We start from the raw sequence: 15,543 nt of genomic DNA, 5'->3' as shown, positions 1-15,543 counted from the left end.
GGCGCATTGATGCGTTGTAAGCCAGTTTGTGGAGTCAAGGCCAGCATGTTTTAAAAGAAATACAAGAGAAGAGGTATGTGAGAGCCTTTGTTTCAGTCCCATATGCGTTTATGTATGGATGCATTTGTTACTGTCTTGAGTTGTGGTCAGGAAGTTTCCAAAGCTACAGCTTTAAATCTCCTGCTTCCCGGAGGGCAGAAGCTCAAGTCAAGCTCAAGCTAAAGGTTCCTGACTGCTCCGAAGCCTTAAAGACAGAGCAGCTGGACAGGAAAGGCAATTTGGTTTCGGCAAGCTGTCATACTGGGAGTTCAGAAAGGCACGGAGAGCAGACTGTGCAAGTTGTGGAAAGAAGCTCAGTGAACACGTCTGAGGTCACCGATCATACTCAAAAGGAAGCTCGAAAGTTCTTAGCTGTTCTCCACGGTGAAAGTATGTGTCCAGCTGGAATGCTGTGAGGGAAGGCTGACAGTATTTTCAAACCTGATGCTTAAAGGTGAGGAGGCACAACTCCACAAAACCAAGACACCCGCTTCAACAGAGCAATCCCAATGGCAGCGTGAGGACGGGTAGCTCCAGCAAGTTGTACCAAGGACCCTGGGAGTTACAATGGGGACACCTGGGTAAGTAATCACAGCTTTCATAATAAGCGGTTTTGGTAAATGTACAAAAGCCTTTTTTTAAATGAGCATGGCTCCAAAATCCCGAATGGGGTCAGCTTATACCACAGCTGCTGCCGCCGGCCACACTGCCTTCCCCCTAGTTACTCCACACCACCAGAACTTATTCTTAAATTTCAAAAGATCTGCAGGATACCATTAACCATTACACTACTAGTGTGTGGTTAAAATTCAGCCAATGGAGCGACAGCATCTGTGATGAAAACCAGTTGCCGTAACAGTGTTCCCACAGTGACCCTCAGGGGACTGGCGCTGGCTCCCCACACTCCGGACAGCTGGAAACTCTTACATAAATATGCCGTGAGAAAGTTCTTGCAGTTCAGGACTCCCAATGTGATCCCATATCCTACATTTCTACAGGATCGAATTGGTCTGCGAGGGGCTTCATGTGAGCACACTGGGGGAGGCACATCTCCAAGACACTCAAAGACAACTGCCACACTGCAACCTAAGGCTCCCCTTCCACTGCAACTACCCCAAGTTCGACCACTTTCCATATGAAGCATTAAAAGGGGGTGACTGTGTGGCTGAAAAGGAGTCAGTGATAGGAATCCCCAAATCTACCGAAGACATTGGAACACTTTTTGTTGTCTTTTCTAAACTGTTTGCTTTCAGAATAAATTACTTTCTTTCAAGTGAAAAGACAGTTGCGTATTTACCGAGGTCAACACCCAGGGCAATCCAGAGTGTGAGAGTAGGTCAGGAAATCACCAGATGGAAGAACTTAACACCAAGAAGCCGACTGCTATCCATCCTATTTCCCATTCCTCCCAATCCTGGCCAAACTCGGAGCAAATCCCTCAGTTCTGGGACTCGTGATGGCTGCCTTCCCAGCTCAGGTCTCCCGGGACCTCGCCCTTCTCTGTAGGAGATCTGGACCATCCTCATTCTCTCTCCCTCCATTGTCTTTGGCTTCAACTTTATTTTCCTAATTTTCCCCCAAAGACTGAGAGCACAGCCCTGGCTTCCAGATTGCCACAGGCTCTGTGTTGTAATGCTAAAATACAATGCTTGGTCTCCGCAGTTGGCAAGAACACTCCTAGGAAATACAATATGACTTCTGAGAGAAAACCAGAATTTCTTAAATTTGACTCCAAAAAGACAGAACGCCTTTGGACAGGAGTTTGGGCCGACAGTAATGAAGAAAGGGAAGAATGGTTACTTCAGGGCTGTGATTGATTTCTGAAGGATGCCTTTATTATTTTAAAAATGGCTAAAACCAGAAGAATGTCGTATTTGCTGAGCTACAATTTTCATGCTGTGAACAATCTGGGAGGTCACTGTTCTATATAGCCACATGATTATTTGCACTTAGCAGAAGATCTTTACTTTGAGGGAAATGGAAGCTTTTCTATGAACCTGCTTCCCCCTACCCAAGCCCACAGGACTACAGAAGGTGACCATTTTTCCCCCCCAAACCTTCTACCCATATGGGTCAATTTTAGAAGGTGTTGGTATCACATGATAGTTTCTTCTTTATGTGGAGTATTAATTAAAAGCAAACGGGAAGAGAGTATGAAATTCTCGGATTACCATGCTGTGGGGTCTGACGAAAAAAAAAAAAGCAATTTGGGAAGTATTCATTCAACAGTACTTATCAAGTCTGACACAAAAAAGACTACATAACTCAAGTCTAGACTAGCATCCTCGCTTCTGGAAGTCTCTCATTTGCCCTAGAGTAAGCTCTCCTAAGTCCTAACTAATTTAATCGTAAGAAATGGTTTCCAAAGTGGGGAGTGGGGCAGGGAGTAAGCCTGATTCAATTCACGACGGCGAGCTCCAGCCACCCCGAGCAGTAACCCCGCAGAAATGATCCAACAGGCATGGCCATACGCAAGTGACCACAAAAGGCTCTCAAGCCTTCCCAAAGCGGCCAGAATAGGTGACCGTGAAGCTGAGAAGCGACCCCCACCTACAACTTAGCGGACTCCAGCTTCCCCCATGATCTCTCACCCTTTCGACTCCGAACTGGCTGAAAAGCGGGAGCGGTCAAGAGCCAAGACACGGGCCCTGCTTGGTAACCGCTCCCACCCCGTCGCTGGGGTTCCCATGACCTGAGCACACATCGTCCCTAGGCACAGGGCTCAGGAACGCTACTGTGGCAACACTCTAGGAACAAGGACACAAGAACCAGTACTGGTTGAGCTCTCATTTGCCAGGCAGAGTGCTAAGCGTTTTATTTGACTTGAACACAACAGCGCGCTGAGGTATACACTGCAATTCCTCACGACCGCTTGCAGATGGGGAAGTCAAGTGGAGAAAGGCTAAGAGATGCCCAGGGTCACACACTCACGGGGGGAAAGCAGGGATCTCCAGCTCGGCAGTGCTGCCTCGGGAGCACCCCCTTACTGCTATCCGACACTGCCACTCCACCTGGGCAGGTCGGCTCCTTTCACCCACCTTCCTCTATTAACCGAGTCCTCGCAGCGATTCATCGGCATTATCTGCACAGGACACTGTGAGATCCGCAAGTCTTCCATCTGGGCCAACTCAGACCCGGCCTACTGGGTCAGGCAGGGACCGGAATCCCAGGCCCTCGTCCCTCTGGCCGGTGGCACAGAGCCAGGGGCGGCAGCCCACCACAGACCCTGCGATGGGGAGACTTGCCAGCAGTCCTGGTCTGGGAAGAACCAGTGGTGTCCCAACAGCTCCATCCTTGGCTGGCTTGACAATCCACTGCCCCACCTTGAACTCTGATGCACTGGGGTTCCTTAACTTAAACTTCTGTTGGTATCATGTACCATCTTTTTCAAATCACGATTTCCTTTTAATTCTTTCTGTCCCAAGAGATGACAAATACCAAAATTTACACTCCTTAGAAGGTAAAAGCAAGCCTTGAAATGCAAGAAAAACAACACTTGAGTTAACAGTAGTAATATTTACATTCCAATTCTACTGCAAGATGGCAAAAGTTCAGCAACGTTTAAGGACTATAAAGTTTCACTAAATGGTTCCATATTTTTGTTGAAATATATAAAAATATCTTTTAAAAATGTTACATAAAAGACAATGTGAAAATTACCATATTTTACAGAAAGAAGTAAGTCCATCCTCAAATGTTCCTTTTCAGGCATCTAACTGCCAGCTTGCAGGTCTAGAGGGAAGACATCATTTTAGATCCCCTTCTGGGACAGTCGTCTACACATTTAAATTTGAAGAAGTTTTTAGAACTTAATTTTTTGACTATTTAAAGTAAATGACACAAAAATCAGTTCGCAGCAGATGTGACAGAGCCAACACCATTTCTTAACACTGTGAGAGGAGAATTAGGTAGAACTCAAACACAGGAAACCGCGTTCCTTGCTCTTCTTCCCTCACTCTTGCTGGTAATTCCAGAAGTCTGTGCCACGACCACTCAAGTTTCCTATTACTTCGACACCATTCACAGACTTCACAGTGCATTGTACTCCACACATTTTGATGGATCTGTAGGAAAGTGCTTCTGGCAAATGGTCATTAACCTCTTCAATCCCTAAGGAGATAATAAGAATAAAGACTGGTTATGATAGAGCTGAATGAACTATTCCAAATCACCCTTCGTTTTACTCATGGGTTTACCAATGTCCCCATGAAAATGCAGCACCCCAGCAGCACCAACCAGATGTACACAGAGAGAAATGTTTATTCACATACACCCAAGATGCATACAACACAGAGCGAAACTGTCCACAACCACGGAAGTGCTGGCAACGACCCAAACGTCCTCGAGAGAAGAGATGAGTAAGCTTTACTATGCTCACACATGGAACATTTTACAGCAATAAACTTAGTATTAACTAATATTAACTTAGTATTAACTAGTATCAACTAGTATTAACTTAGTATTAACTAGAACTCCAGTGGGTTCCAACAGAGAGTGAAGCCCAAAGTGCTGCTTTCAAGCACCCATGGCAGGTACCCAGATCGCAGCTCTCCAGTGCATCTAGAAAGTGCTGCATATGTACCATCCTTGCAAGAACTGAGAAAACACACAAGATGTTCTGTGTTCCATGCAGAAATTCTGTTGATGAGGGATTCTTGTTGAGAACTGAAACACATGCATCTTAGAAACAATACTGAACATAAAAAGCCAGGAGCAAAGGCTTTTAAGTATAATGTCATTTTAATGAAACTGAAAAATTTTAAACAATACATGGCTTATAAATACACACACAGCATGGAAGAATTACTTCTGAAAAAGGCAAGGCAATGGCAAATTCAGAATAACATTTACTTCTGGGGTAGAGGAGGAAAACAGTCAATGTTCTTCAGAATGTTCTAGTTCTTAAGCTGGGAACCAGTCTTTAGATATATTTTTTATTTCATAACTTTATATTACATGTATTCTTTTATATTACCAAGTACTACATGATAAAACCATTCTAATATAAGTGTAAGAGCACAGTACAGCATCCCAAACCTAACCCAGCTATTCCTTCAGAATTCAGTCCAAGGACTCCCATACTGCCTCTGTTCTACACCTTTGGCATCTGTCACCAGGTTCTGGTGACAAGCAACTAAGATACACGGGATCTCACAAATTTCAAGTGCCTGTCTCTCTTCTGCAGTTTGGCCAGTTCTTCACCAGTCTGTAACTCTGTAGAGACTTGGGAATCGATGACAATAACTGCCACTATTAGAATGCATTCGGCTCCCTGCAGCTCACCCTTCACAGATCCTTCTGTGATCTTTCAACATCCTTAGCTGGCATCTGGCTTTTAGTTATTCCTCTCGGTTTTCTCATCCACCACTGAGCAAATATACCCCTAAGTCATTATCCGAATTCACCAACAGGAGAGGGACAAGAGTAGAAATCTGCAACACGTCACTACAGATCTCTCCAGAACAATTCTGGCAGAGCTCCGCCAATAGCAATGGATGCTATTCACTCTCGTCTGCCAGTCTACAAGCTTTGTTTACAAGGAGACGCTCTGCCCAATGTTTTATTGCGATCTATACATAAACCACCACCAAGCATAATGGCACTTCATTTTAATGACCCACAAGGTATTGTTTGGCACAAATTAGTTTAAGGTTTCTCACCGTGGGTTTGCAAAAGCTGAAGCCATCCAATTCCTATCACAGTAACAAGAACAATGAAATCCTATCACAGGCCAAAGGCTGGCTTCAGTCAGAGCTCTACCAGATACTGAATATGAAAATGTATACAGCACACTGCCTGCTACTTAACTAGGATTCTGTCAGGATTCAGTCTTTCCTCAAAACAATACAACAAAATAACATCTGCTCTTAAAACAAGAAAGAGCTTCACAGCCTATCACGAAAAGCAGTGTGTGGCTATCATTATATAGATCGTTATACAATGCAGTAACACAAGGGCGTATCTGGAAGTCTGAGGAGGAAGGGCAAAACACAGCCTGGAAAGGCCCGCTGACGTAACAGGGACCCAAGTCACCATCACACATTTAGAACTCTTGCTCTGTAATTACCAAAGTATGCAAACAACACTTACACTCAGGAAATCACCAAAAGCCAAACAAAATCAATAATGACAACAAGTTCCTGCGAAACCTCTTTGGTGCCACAGTTAACTGAACACAAATATACATCCCCTCAAATACACACGGAACTACAGCCTAACAGATCCAACATCTGAGGAGCGTGATTTTCAAGCACCTCACTTAAGTCCTTCATAGATTCAAAGCGTAGCCACACGGTGCTAACTTAAGAAGCGGGAGTGTGGAGTAAGGTTATGCTTCAGCTGACTTCCAAGGAGACATCGGCAGGCAGTGCAGAGAGAGACCGTGTCATTCACGTCGCTCCCCGCTCACGTCTTCTCGTGGCTGGCCCCTGGGGATCGGGGTTTGCTTCAGGATGAAGACCCTCCCCTCTCACAGTGCAGCTTCTCCCGCTGGGAACTCTAACCATGTGCATGCACACATGTGATCTGGAGCCATGGAAATGTAGGGGATCGCACTCATGTGGCACCTTATACTTTCTGAACGAAGAGGTGAGAAGGCAGAGGGCTGAGCAAGACCGCGCCAACGAGATGCGAGCAGCCTTCGTCAGCCGCAACACGCCAAGGAGGATTAGGAGCCGCTACAAGGCCAACTGGTGTTCAGACTGCTGGAAGTAGTGTTCCCTGTAAGAAATGGAATCTTGGCTGTTGGCTCCTCATAGCGGATATCTCTGATGTTTACTTAACCTCACTAAGCAGATTCTAGGATTTAAAAATAAATACCAGTATCCTGTCTGAAATCTCAGCTGCCAAAAGGTTGTGAAAGTCAACAGTCTGAGTCATAAATGGTTACCACAAAACATTATGACCCACTTCTGCAGTAAGGACTGATAGTACACAGCACACATTTTTCAAGGGGTGTAATGTCAGGACAGCATATGGTTATTTTCCAAATTGGAAACAAATCTTTTCAATTAGATCCCCTGGGATTTCCGTTTCCAATTGCTCGAGGATGCTTACACCAGTCAGACAACGAACTGCTTAGCTTGGCTTATTGCAAACAGCTTCCTAAAAACTGGTGCCATTTTTAAATGTAATTTTTTTTCCATGAAAGCAATACATTTATTTAAGAAATCTTTATTCAGGGGCTACAAGTGTGCCAAGCACGGTTTTCAGCTGAGAATATGGGAACAAAGCAGACAAAAATCCCCACACTCATTAAGATTATATTCTAATGAGGGAACAGAGCCAAGAAACAAAAGGAATATGGAAAACATGTAATATTAGATGATAAATGTGATGGAGAAAAATACAGCAGGGAAGGGTGTGTGGCCAGAAGGGCATTTGAGCTTTTACTCCAAGTGAGCGAGGACACCACTGCAGAGCTCTGAGCAAGAGAGCATCATCATCTGAATCATACTGGAACTGCCTCACTCTGGGTGCTGTGCAGATCCTGAAGAGGAGCAAGGATATGGGGTGCCTGGCTGGCTCAGTAGAGCATGCAAATCTTGATCTCGGGGTTCTAAGTTCAGGCCCTATATTGGGTGTAGAAATTACTTAAAAATAAAATCTTAAAAAAAGAGAAAAAAGAACAAGGATACAAGCTCAGAGTCCAGACAGGAGACGCTGTAGTAATCCAGGTAAGAGAGGTTGGTGGCTAAGCCCAGGGGGCAGCAGTGATAGTGTGGAGAAGGGCCCCGACCACAGACAGACTCTGCATATAGAACCACAAGGTTTGCTGACACACAGGTTATGGGCTGAGACAGAAAAATAATGCCATGTTTTGTATACACACAATTATTTTTTTGAAGTCACATGCTTCTTAAATGATAGCAGTCCTCTGCCTCACACTTTCCAGTCCCTAATTCCAGCACCCCAGAGGCAACCACTTTAAATCTCCTGTTTCTTCTGGTATGTACTGATATTGACAGTGCCTGATTTTTCTTCTGTCTCAAAATCGTCTCTACGGACTTCCTACTGTGAAAGCTGAGATTTAATCCTCTTACGCCACACTCACTGGCCCTGCACAGGCATACACACCTCACTGCAATTCTCTTCCCCATTCTCCCCAATCGTAATTCCTAGTGGATGCAACATTCAGGATTTACTGCATACTGTCTACACAAATATTATTCAAAGCAGAGCCACGCAGCATATTGTGACGGTATCTCCTTTCATATTTTTCTCTTTTTGTTTATGGAGATACCACCAATTTACTTTTCACCAGTAGGCTACGCTCAATATGGCCAAACAGAACAGGTATTAAATCTGTTCCATTTTTCTCCTGGAGCCCTCTCTGTGTTCCAACCCAGAACAAATGAATTCCGGAGCTCCTTGTACTGCTGTTACCCTAGTGCATCCCTTCACCTCCAATCCGGCAGTTCCTTCTGATCCACTCCTGTCCTGGATCTTGTTTCCTGGACCTTCTCTGTTTCCCTCTGTCACGGTGATGGAGCATATCCTCAAGTAGAGGCAGTCTAACACCATGGACTTAGGTTCAAATCCTCATTCCGGCCCTTCCTAGCTGGGTAACCCTGCAAACTTCTCCATAGCTCAGTTTCTTCACTTGTAAAACAGAGAAATTATACCATCAACCTCATATTGCTGCTCCCAAGTACTGAAGTGAAGCATCCAGTGAGCACGATATAAATGTTAACAATGATCCTGGAGAAGGATACGTGGAGGTCACATTCTGAAGACATTCTGAGACTCATCTGAAAACATCTTTAGCCTATATTCACACTTAACGGGTAATTCAAAGAAGAATGTAAACGAGTTGAAAATTATTTTCGTTGTTATGACACAGGTACTCTCCCACTTTCTCCCAGCTTCCAGAACTGTTAATGAGAAGTATGATAGCGTTTGAATCCCTGAGTCCCTGTAAATGACCTGTTTCTTTTCTCCCAAAGCATTTCAAGTTTTTTTTTTAACTTCTGGCCTTCTAGTATTTCATTATATTAGGTCTTGGTGTGAGAACTTTCATCCTCATTTGTTATGTATTCAGTGAGCTCTTTTCATTCTAGACACTTCGATCTTTCACCTCTGGGAAGTTTCTCTGCATTAGTCTTTATTTCCTACTCTCTAATTTCTCTGTTCACTTTTCCCTGGAATCTGAATACTGCAGATCTTCTAGACTGACTCCCTCATTGTCTTATCCTTCTAACCCTTTAACTTTTGAATTTCTGTTATGTTTAATTTCTCAAAGCTAATTTTGATTCTCTGACTCTTCTTTGTGGCATACTGTTCTTATTTCATGGTCACAGTCTTAGCTAAGGATATTAAGCAAGCTTTTAATTGAAGGTTTTTTTTTTTTTTTTCCTGCTCCTTCTTTCTCTGAATTCCTTGTTTTCTAGGGTTTATTTTGGTCTCTTTCACACTGTAAACTTTCTCTAAAGATCTGATGATCCTAGGTGAACATTAATATTTACGAGTGAGGTACTGAAGAGCTAAGGGACACTCCCTGAATGGGCAGGGCCTGTCAGTGGAGGTTCATTTGGGGACAATATGGCAGCAAGCTAGTTTTTTTCATTGGAGGAATACTGAATGTTAAGTAACTGCCAATCTTTTCTCGAGTCAGTTCACAGAGAAGAATCCTCTCAATTCCTGAGTGGGAAGATAAAAGCCCGGCTTCCAAGATCACAGGGATCAAGGGAGAACAGGAACTACAGGGCTCATCTGCCAATACACAGGCTCTCAGTTAAGTTTCCTCTTTTCACTAAGGCATGTCATGATTCCTGAACAGTACAGATCCCTTAGGAAGTTAACTGCTTTCTGCCAGAGAAGGGCAGGAGAGCCCACCTGGATAAGGGAGAAGGAATCTCTCTGGCCTACTTATCCTAATTCTCAGCCACTCCCTCATTTTCAGCCCCATCCTATAGTCTGACCTTTTAGAAGAAGTGTCAAATAGTGCCACATCTTGATCCCTCCAGATTCTATAGTTTACATTAATGGCTTCTTAATGATTCTTCCCCACATAAATTTAACCAAACTATTTTCATCAGTATGTTTCTAGAAAAATACTTGCATTGAAATAAAAGTCTAATTGATGAACTGTACACTTAAAAGTGATCAACATGGTAAATTTTGTTTATTTCACAATATTCCAAAAATCTAATTGAAAGTGTTACAGAATATTCTACATAAAGTATAAAGTGTATAATATTCTACAGAATATTCTACATAAAATATTCTACATAAAATGTTACAGAATATTCTACATAAAGTATATCTGTATCAAATACAGATACAGTCTGGTGTATTATAGCACATGATACAGGATACAAATTCTCCATAATGAAAGCTGTTTATACCCAGATAAAAATCAATGAACCATTATATCAACCTGCAGCCACTAAAAAATGACCAATTTTTTTTTTTATTATTGCAGAAAACAGTAACTTTTTAAAACCAAACCAACTACAATCACAATTCTTCGGCTAGACTTGCCTTTCCATTTATAAATTCTCATTAATTACTACGACTTAAGGAAGATTTTGTTACTGTTCTTAAGTAATCTCTGTACTGAAGTACAAAAAAGACATTTCATCTCATCAATTATTTCTGTCCCTATCACTAGTCTATACTCTAAGAACAAAGTCTTGAAAATGAAAGCACAGATCCGTCTAGTGATACAGCCCAGGAATGTGAAAAGTAAGATCTTAGCTGAGTGACATTTTCTTCCTAGCTATTTAAAATTCTGTCAATGAGCTGCTGAAGTTCTGATAAAAAATGAATACAAGACACTTAAGAATTAATCCTGACTTTGGACTGAAGGAATACTCACTTGACCTAAAACAGAATATTCAAAAAACGTGTACTTAATAATGAAAAGTTAATTTCTACAATTTCAACTAACACCCATAGTTAGACAAAAAAAGGCCAATCCCTCAAAAACTGTCTACAGGAATTCTTTTCACACAAGATCATTAAAAGCGCTTTCATCGAAATAACTCACTCTAGCCTTTTAAATAACTTATCTGGACCTCACAACCTGGGATGATGAAAAGTCCTACTGCAAGTATCAAAAGTATAAAATTTTTCAGTATCTGTAGAACTTAATGGACACCGAAACAAAACTGGTAACTCGGGACTCAGGGTGCCTCTCTGGCTCACAGTAAGAAGCAGAGCTGCACTCATTTTTCACTTGTCTGAATGCTCCTTTAAGAGAACCTATTTCTAGCTCAAAGGCTCAACATTTCACAGAAAGTAACAAAGTACAATCACAAGTGAGAACTCCATTTTAAAAATAGCACTTGCCTGCTTAGCTAAGTTAGGTAAAAATTTTTACTAACTGACCCATCTGGGGGAAGATTTCCGTTATTTGATTACCTTTCCCAGTACAGGGTGATCTTTTTTCTCAAGCATGTAGTTGAGAAATAGAAGATTTAGAACCCCAAGTTAAATGTCTGTTTGCTATCAGTTCAGTTGCCAGCTGAAAAGGAAACATGCACTGCTTAGATCAGCAGTCCCCAAATGTGTTTCCACTGAACACTGGTATTCTATGATCTTAAAAGGTGACGTATGTGGTCAATAAATGCTAGCAGTATTTTTTTCTAAAAATCTAATATGGCAGAAAACATTAAATGAGTAAACAGTACAATATCACACAATAACCTGCATTTAAGAAATGGCAGGTCATAGCCAACAATGCCAGGAGGCAGCATGAAGCCACATGACCCACAAGTGTGACATATGCTTTGACGCTAAGGGAATATTTACCAGCTAACCATGAAACTGTCTATTCAATGTGTGGCTCAAGTTGTGACCACTCAGTGCAGTGACTAAAGTGTCTGTTTTATCATTTGGGGCAACACATGAATATATTATAAATTTACATATGTTAGTATATACCCCAAAACCTGAAATATGGATTGAAATAACGGACAGAAAATGTTAGAATGATGTCTTTACTAGGGAGTTTGCTAACTTAGATTACAGAAAACAACTGTCAGAGCAGACTTGTTATAGGACATTTGCCTTTTATAATGTGCGACTCTAAGAAAAATTACTCAGAATGAATTATTACTGCTTAATCATCTAATCCCCAGAGAAATCTTTTCTAACACAGTACACAGATCAATTAATCTAGATATATCAGGGATGTTACCAGCAGGAAACAAAGAGCACACTCAAACCTGAAAATTCGATGGTAGTATTTCCCAGAACTTTACAAAGGCATGGAATGGGCAGGACGTGGGACCAACGGGAGACAGTACAGTGCCCTGTGACTACCAACACTGGGAAGCAGTAGCCAGCCTGTGCTCTGAGAGGCAAGGAAAGGGGGAGTTAACCGAAGCCCAGAGAGGGTAACTGTGTGCTGACGGCCATCTGGGAGAAGCTACGGCCGTGGGTAGGAGGTGCCATCATCCCTCAGTGACCCCACAGGGAGGAAGGCGGGGAAATAAATACTCCAAACTTGTGCTTCTGCCACCTACAAAACGCCTTCCCGTCCCTGTCACTGCCTACCCATCTCAGACGCAAGAAAAGGGAGCCTGTCAATGTTCATAAAAGCCAGGTTTCTCGGGGCACAGGACAAGGTGAGGAAAAGTGGAGAGTGACCTGCAGAGCAAACAGCCACCTGGTGTGCATTTTAGCTCTTCCTCCTCCTCATCTTCACAGACAAGTAAAGAATGCCCAAGACATGAACCTTTTCAAGAGATGTCTTTAAATGACTCAATTATAGTCTCTCAATAGCAAGAGCTTACTATAATCTGTATAAAAGAAGCTTTTCCCAAATATGGGCCAAAGGTTACATCTGTATTTGGCAAACAAATAAAGTTCTTGAAGTTACTAACACCAATTTAAATCTAACCCCAGATTTGAGGCTTGCTAATAAACTATACAGCTTTTCTTTGATCTGCATGGTGAAAAAACCCTCCCTGTGGTGTGTTTAATTTTTGTGAGCAAGAGAACACTTCAAACAACTTTCACAGTTTAAATTCTATAGAGGTTTACATAAAACCCAAAGATGAAATCATGGTACAATAAAATAGCCCCTTGAATTATTTTCAACCGTATTTTCTAACACAGATATTTCTCACCAGGTTTTCTAAATAAAAGAATGATTATTCCATACATCTAAGATTCCATTAAATGATGTCCAAAAACAGGCAAAATTAACTTGTAATAACACAAGTCAGAAGACTGGTTATTTCTGACGGCAGGAGGACTTGAGCCGGAAAAGGCATGAACAAATTTCTGAGGTGCCATCAGAAACGTTCTGCATCTAGATGTTGTTTTCTGTCTTGATAAATTATTATGCACACCAAGAATCACTGAGCTGTACAATGAAGGTGAGTACACCTCACACACTCACTGCCTTTGATAGGCTAACTGTACCTCAATTTAGTAGAAATAGTCACCCTATTAAGAATTTCCATTACTGCCTACTCCACCAGTATCTTAAAGTAGAAAACGTGTGGGTCAGGCAGTTTCCTGGAGGTCAGCAAACTAGGGTCCACAGGCCACCCGCGTCTTTCCTAAGTATAGTCCTCAGACTGCAGCTACCAGCTGCTTTCACACCCCAGCTGCCGGGTCCAAGAGATGCAACAGACACCTGGGAAATGCAAAGCCTCAAGTATTTTCTATCCGATCCTTTGAGACAAAGTTTGTCAACCCCTGACTTAACCTTCAAATAATATATTTAAAGTGTTCCTTTTCCAAGGATAGTCCAAATCCACCTCACCCAAACACCAAAGTAACAGGAGGAAGACTCAAAAGACCTTAGTAAATGAGTCCGTTCATTGCCATCAAGAATTTCATAAAACTCTCACGTAGAGATGGCAGTGTTTTTTGGCCTTGAGCTGATTCGCACCACAGACATCAGAAATCAGCATTTTACTTGTCCTTACACAGTGCTACTTTAATTTGGTGCCACTATTTTAAAAATAGAACCATTCAATTTTTTTGAAAAAATTAAGATATTTAGCATATTTTAAAAAAAGTGGAGGATGGAGCACTACTATTGTCCCTCCGAGGGAACAACAAGCTGAAGTAACTCCAGTACCAGTGAGGGTCATGCATCAGTTGACACCTCACACTAGCCTCCACTGTCCCCTGTTACAACGAGTTGAGACAAAATGAAATACTGCTTCGATTTTGCCTATAATATGAGAAGTAGGAAAACAAAAGACAGAGGCTCAAGTGTTTCTTACACACTCAGCTCACTCATTACTGACTGTTGGGGCATGTGAGCTTGCAACCTTAGGTTTAAGCAATGGCCTCAAGGAAAAATGGCAGAGCAGAATCAAAGATATCCAAGGAGCAAAAAGGGCAATAATTAACCTGATGCTGGCAAACATCAAGTGGCAGGGATCTCCCTCACATATTCCCAGTGGCTCTACTCCTGTCTCAGGGCACTTCTGTTAAAAAGCTTCTTTGTCCTATTTTTCAACCTCTTGTGAGTTTATCTGTAATTATTCAAAAATAAAAGTTTAATAAAAAGAAAATCACTGTTTTCTTGCGCTGATTAAAAAAAATGCATCTTCCTTCCTATTACTTCAATTGATCCTTAACTATAGGACAAGTTTACTCCCTTTTCTGCCAGAAAAGGGCCACCATTATCTACAGGTCTCTTGCTCAGATCCCCCACCAACAGTCTCCTTTCCTTCAAGAACTACAAAAGTAACAAGGCTTTCACATTTCTGGTCCTATACAATATTCATTCCATCAGCAAATATTTACTAAGCATACACCACTGAGTAAGGAACTGTTCTAGACTGGGTATGTTAACAGTGAACCACGTTCTTGCCTATGGAACCTACACCTAAATTATTATGTCTAATAATGTAGCATAAACTACCATTAGATTCTGTAGAAGTCATATCATACTCTTAATTTTACTGCATGTGTAGCCTACAAAATTCCCTAATCCTTTCTCATATCTACATTGCTCAGACTGTATATTCAAGCAACCAGTTCCCTGGATCCATTTTTTTTATAGTCATTCTTGCTACATATTGCATTTTTAGAATCTGTTCTTTCTTTCAGTCTGTCAAGAACTGCTGAAATGCCAATGTCCTTTTCCACCTTAACACACACCCTACCCTTATTGTCCATAAATCTGATAAATAAACCTCTCTATAGATAGAGCCAACCAAATCAATCATTAAAATATTTTAACAGGACAGGACTGAGTGACTAAGAACCCCATGATATCTCACTAGCATCCATCCGAAGAGTCATGGATCCATTACCGAGTCCTGAGGCATCCTGCACTCAACCAGCTATGCATCTACCTGACTGTATTAGCATATCAACATCTGTCCACGAGAAAAGTATTAGGTTTAGGTCAAACATCCTCCTAAAGTTCAGCCTAAGTCCAATTTTCCCTAATCATCTTGGAGGAAAAAAAGAAGATTTTTTTAAATGGGAAGGAAGAGTTGAAAAAGAAGACCAATGGAAGAACAGGTCATTATATAGCTTTCAAAAATAAACCAGGAATCTTTAAAAATGTTAGATATATTTTTA

The 15,543-nt window shown here is 41.8% G+C and overlaps 1 protein-coding gene across 6 annotated transcripts in view; it reads right to left on the bottom strand.

Moving 5' to 3' along the window:
* Positions 1-2,817: 2,817 nt before the first annotated feature.
* PRPF18 (pre-mRNA processing factor 18) overlaps positions 2,818-15,543 on the bottom strand; it is a 104,930-nt gene continuing 92,204 nt past the window's right edge. For all 6 annotated transcript variants that reach the window (XM_045069167.1, XM_045069168.1, XM_004774875.3 and 3 more), the window contains one exon: positions 2,818-4,149. In XM_045069167.1, coding sequence (XP_044925102.1) covers positions 4,069-4,149 — 81 coding nt within the window. In that variant the 3' untranslated portion in view covers positions 2,818-4,068. The remainder of the gene's footprint in view (positions 4,150-15,543) is intronic.

The sequence above is a fragment of the Mustela putorius genome, unplaced genomic scaffold (genome assembly GCF_011764305.1).
Source record: "Mustela putorius furo isolate JIRA1106 unplaced genomic scaffold, ASM1176430v1.1 tig00003913_pilon_pilon_pilon, whole genome shotgun sequence".
Classification (NCBI taxonomy): domain Eukaryota; kingdom Metazoa; phylum Chordata; class Mammalia; order Carnivora; family Mustelidae; genus Mustela; species Mustela putorius.
This window is presented reverse-complemented; position numbering and strand designations above follow the sequence as displayed.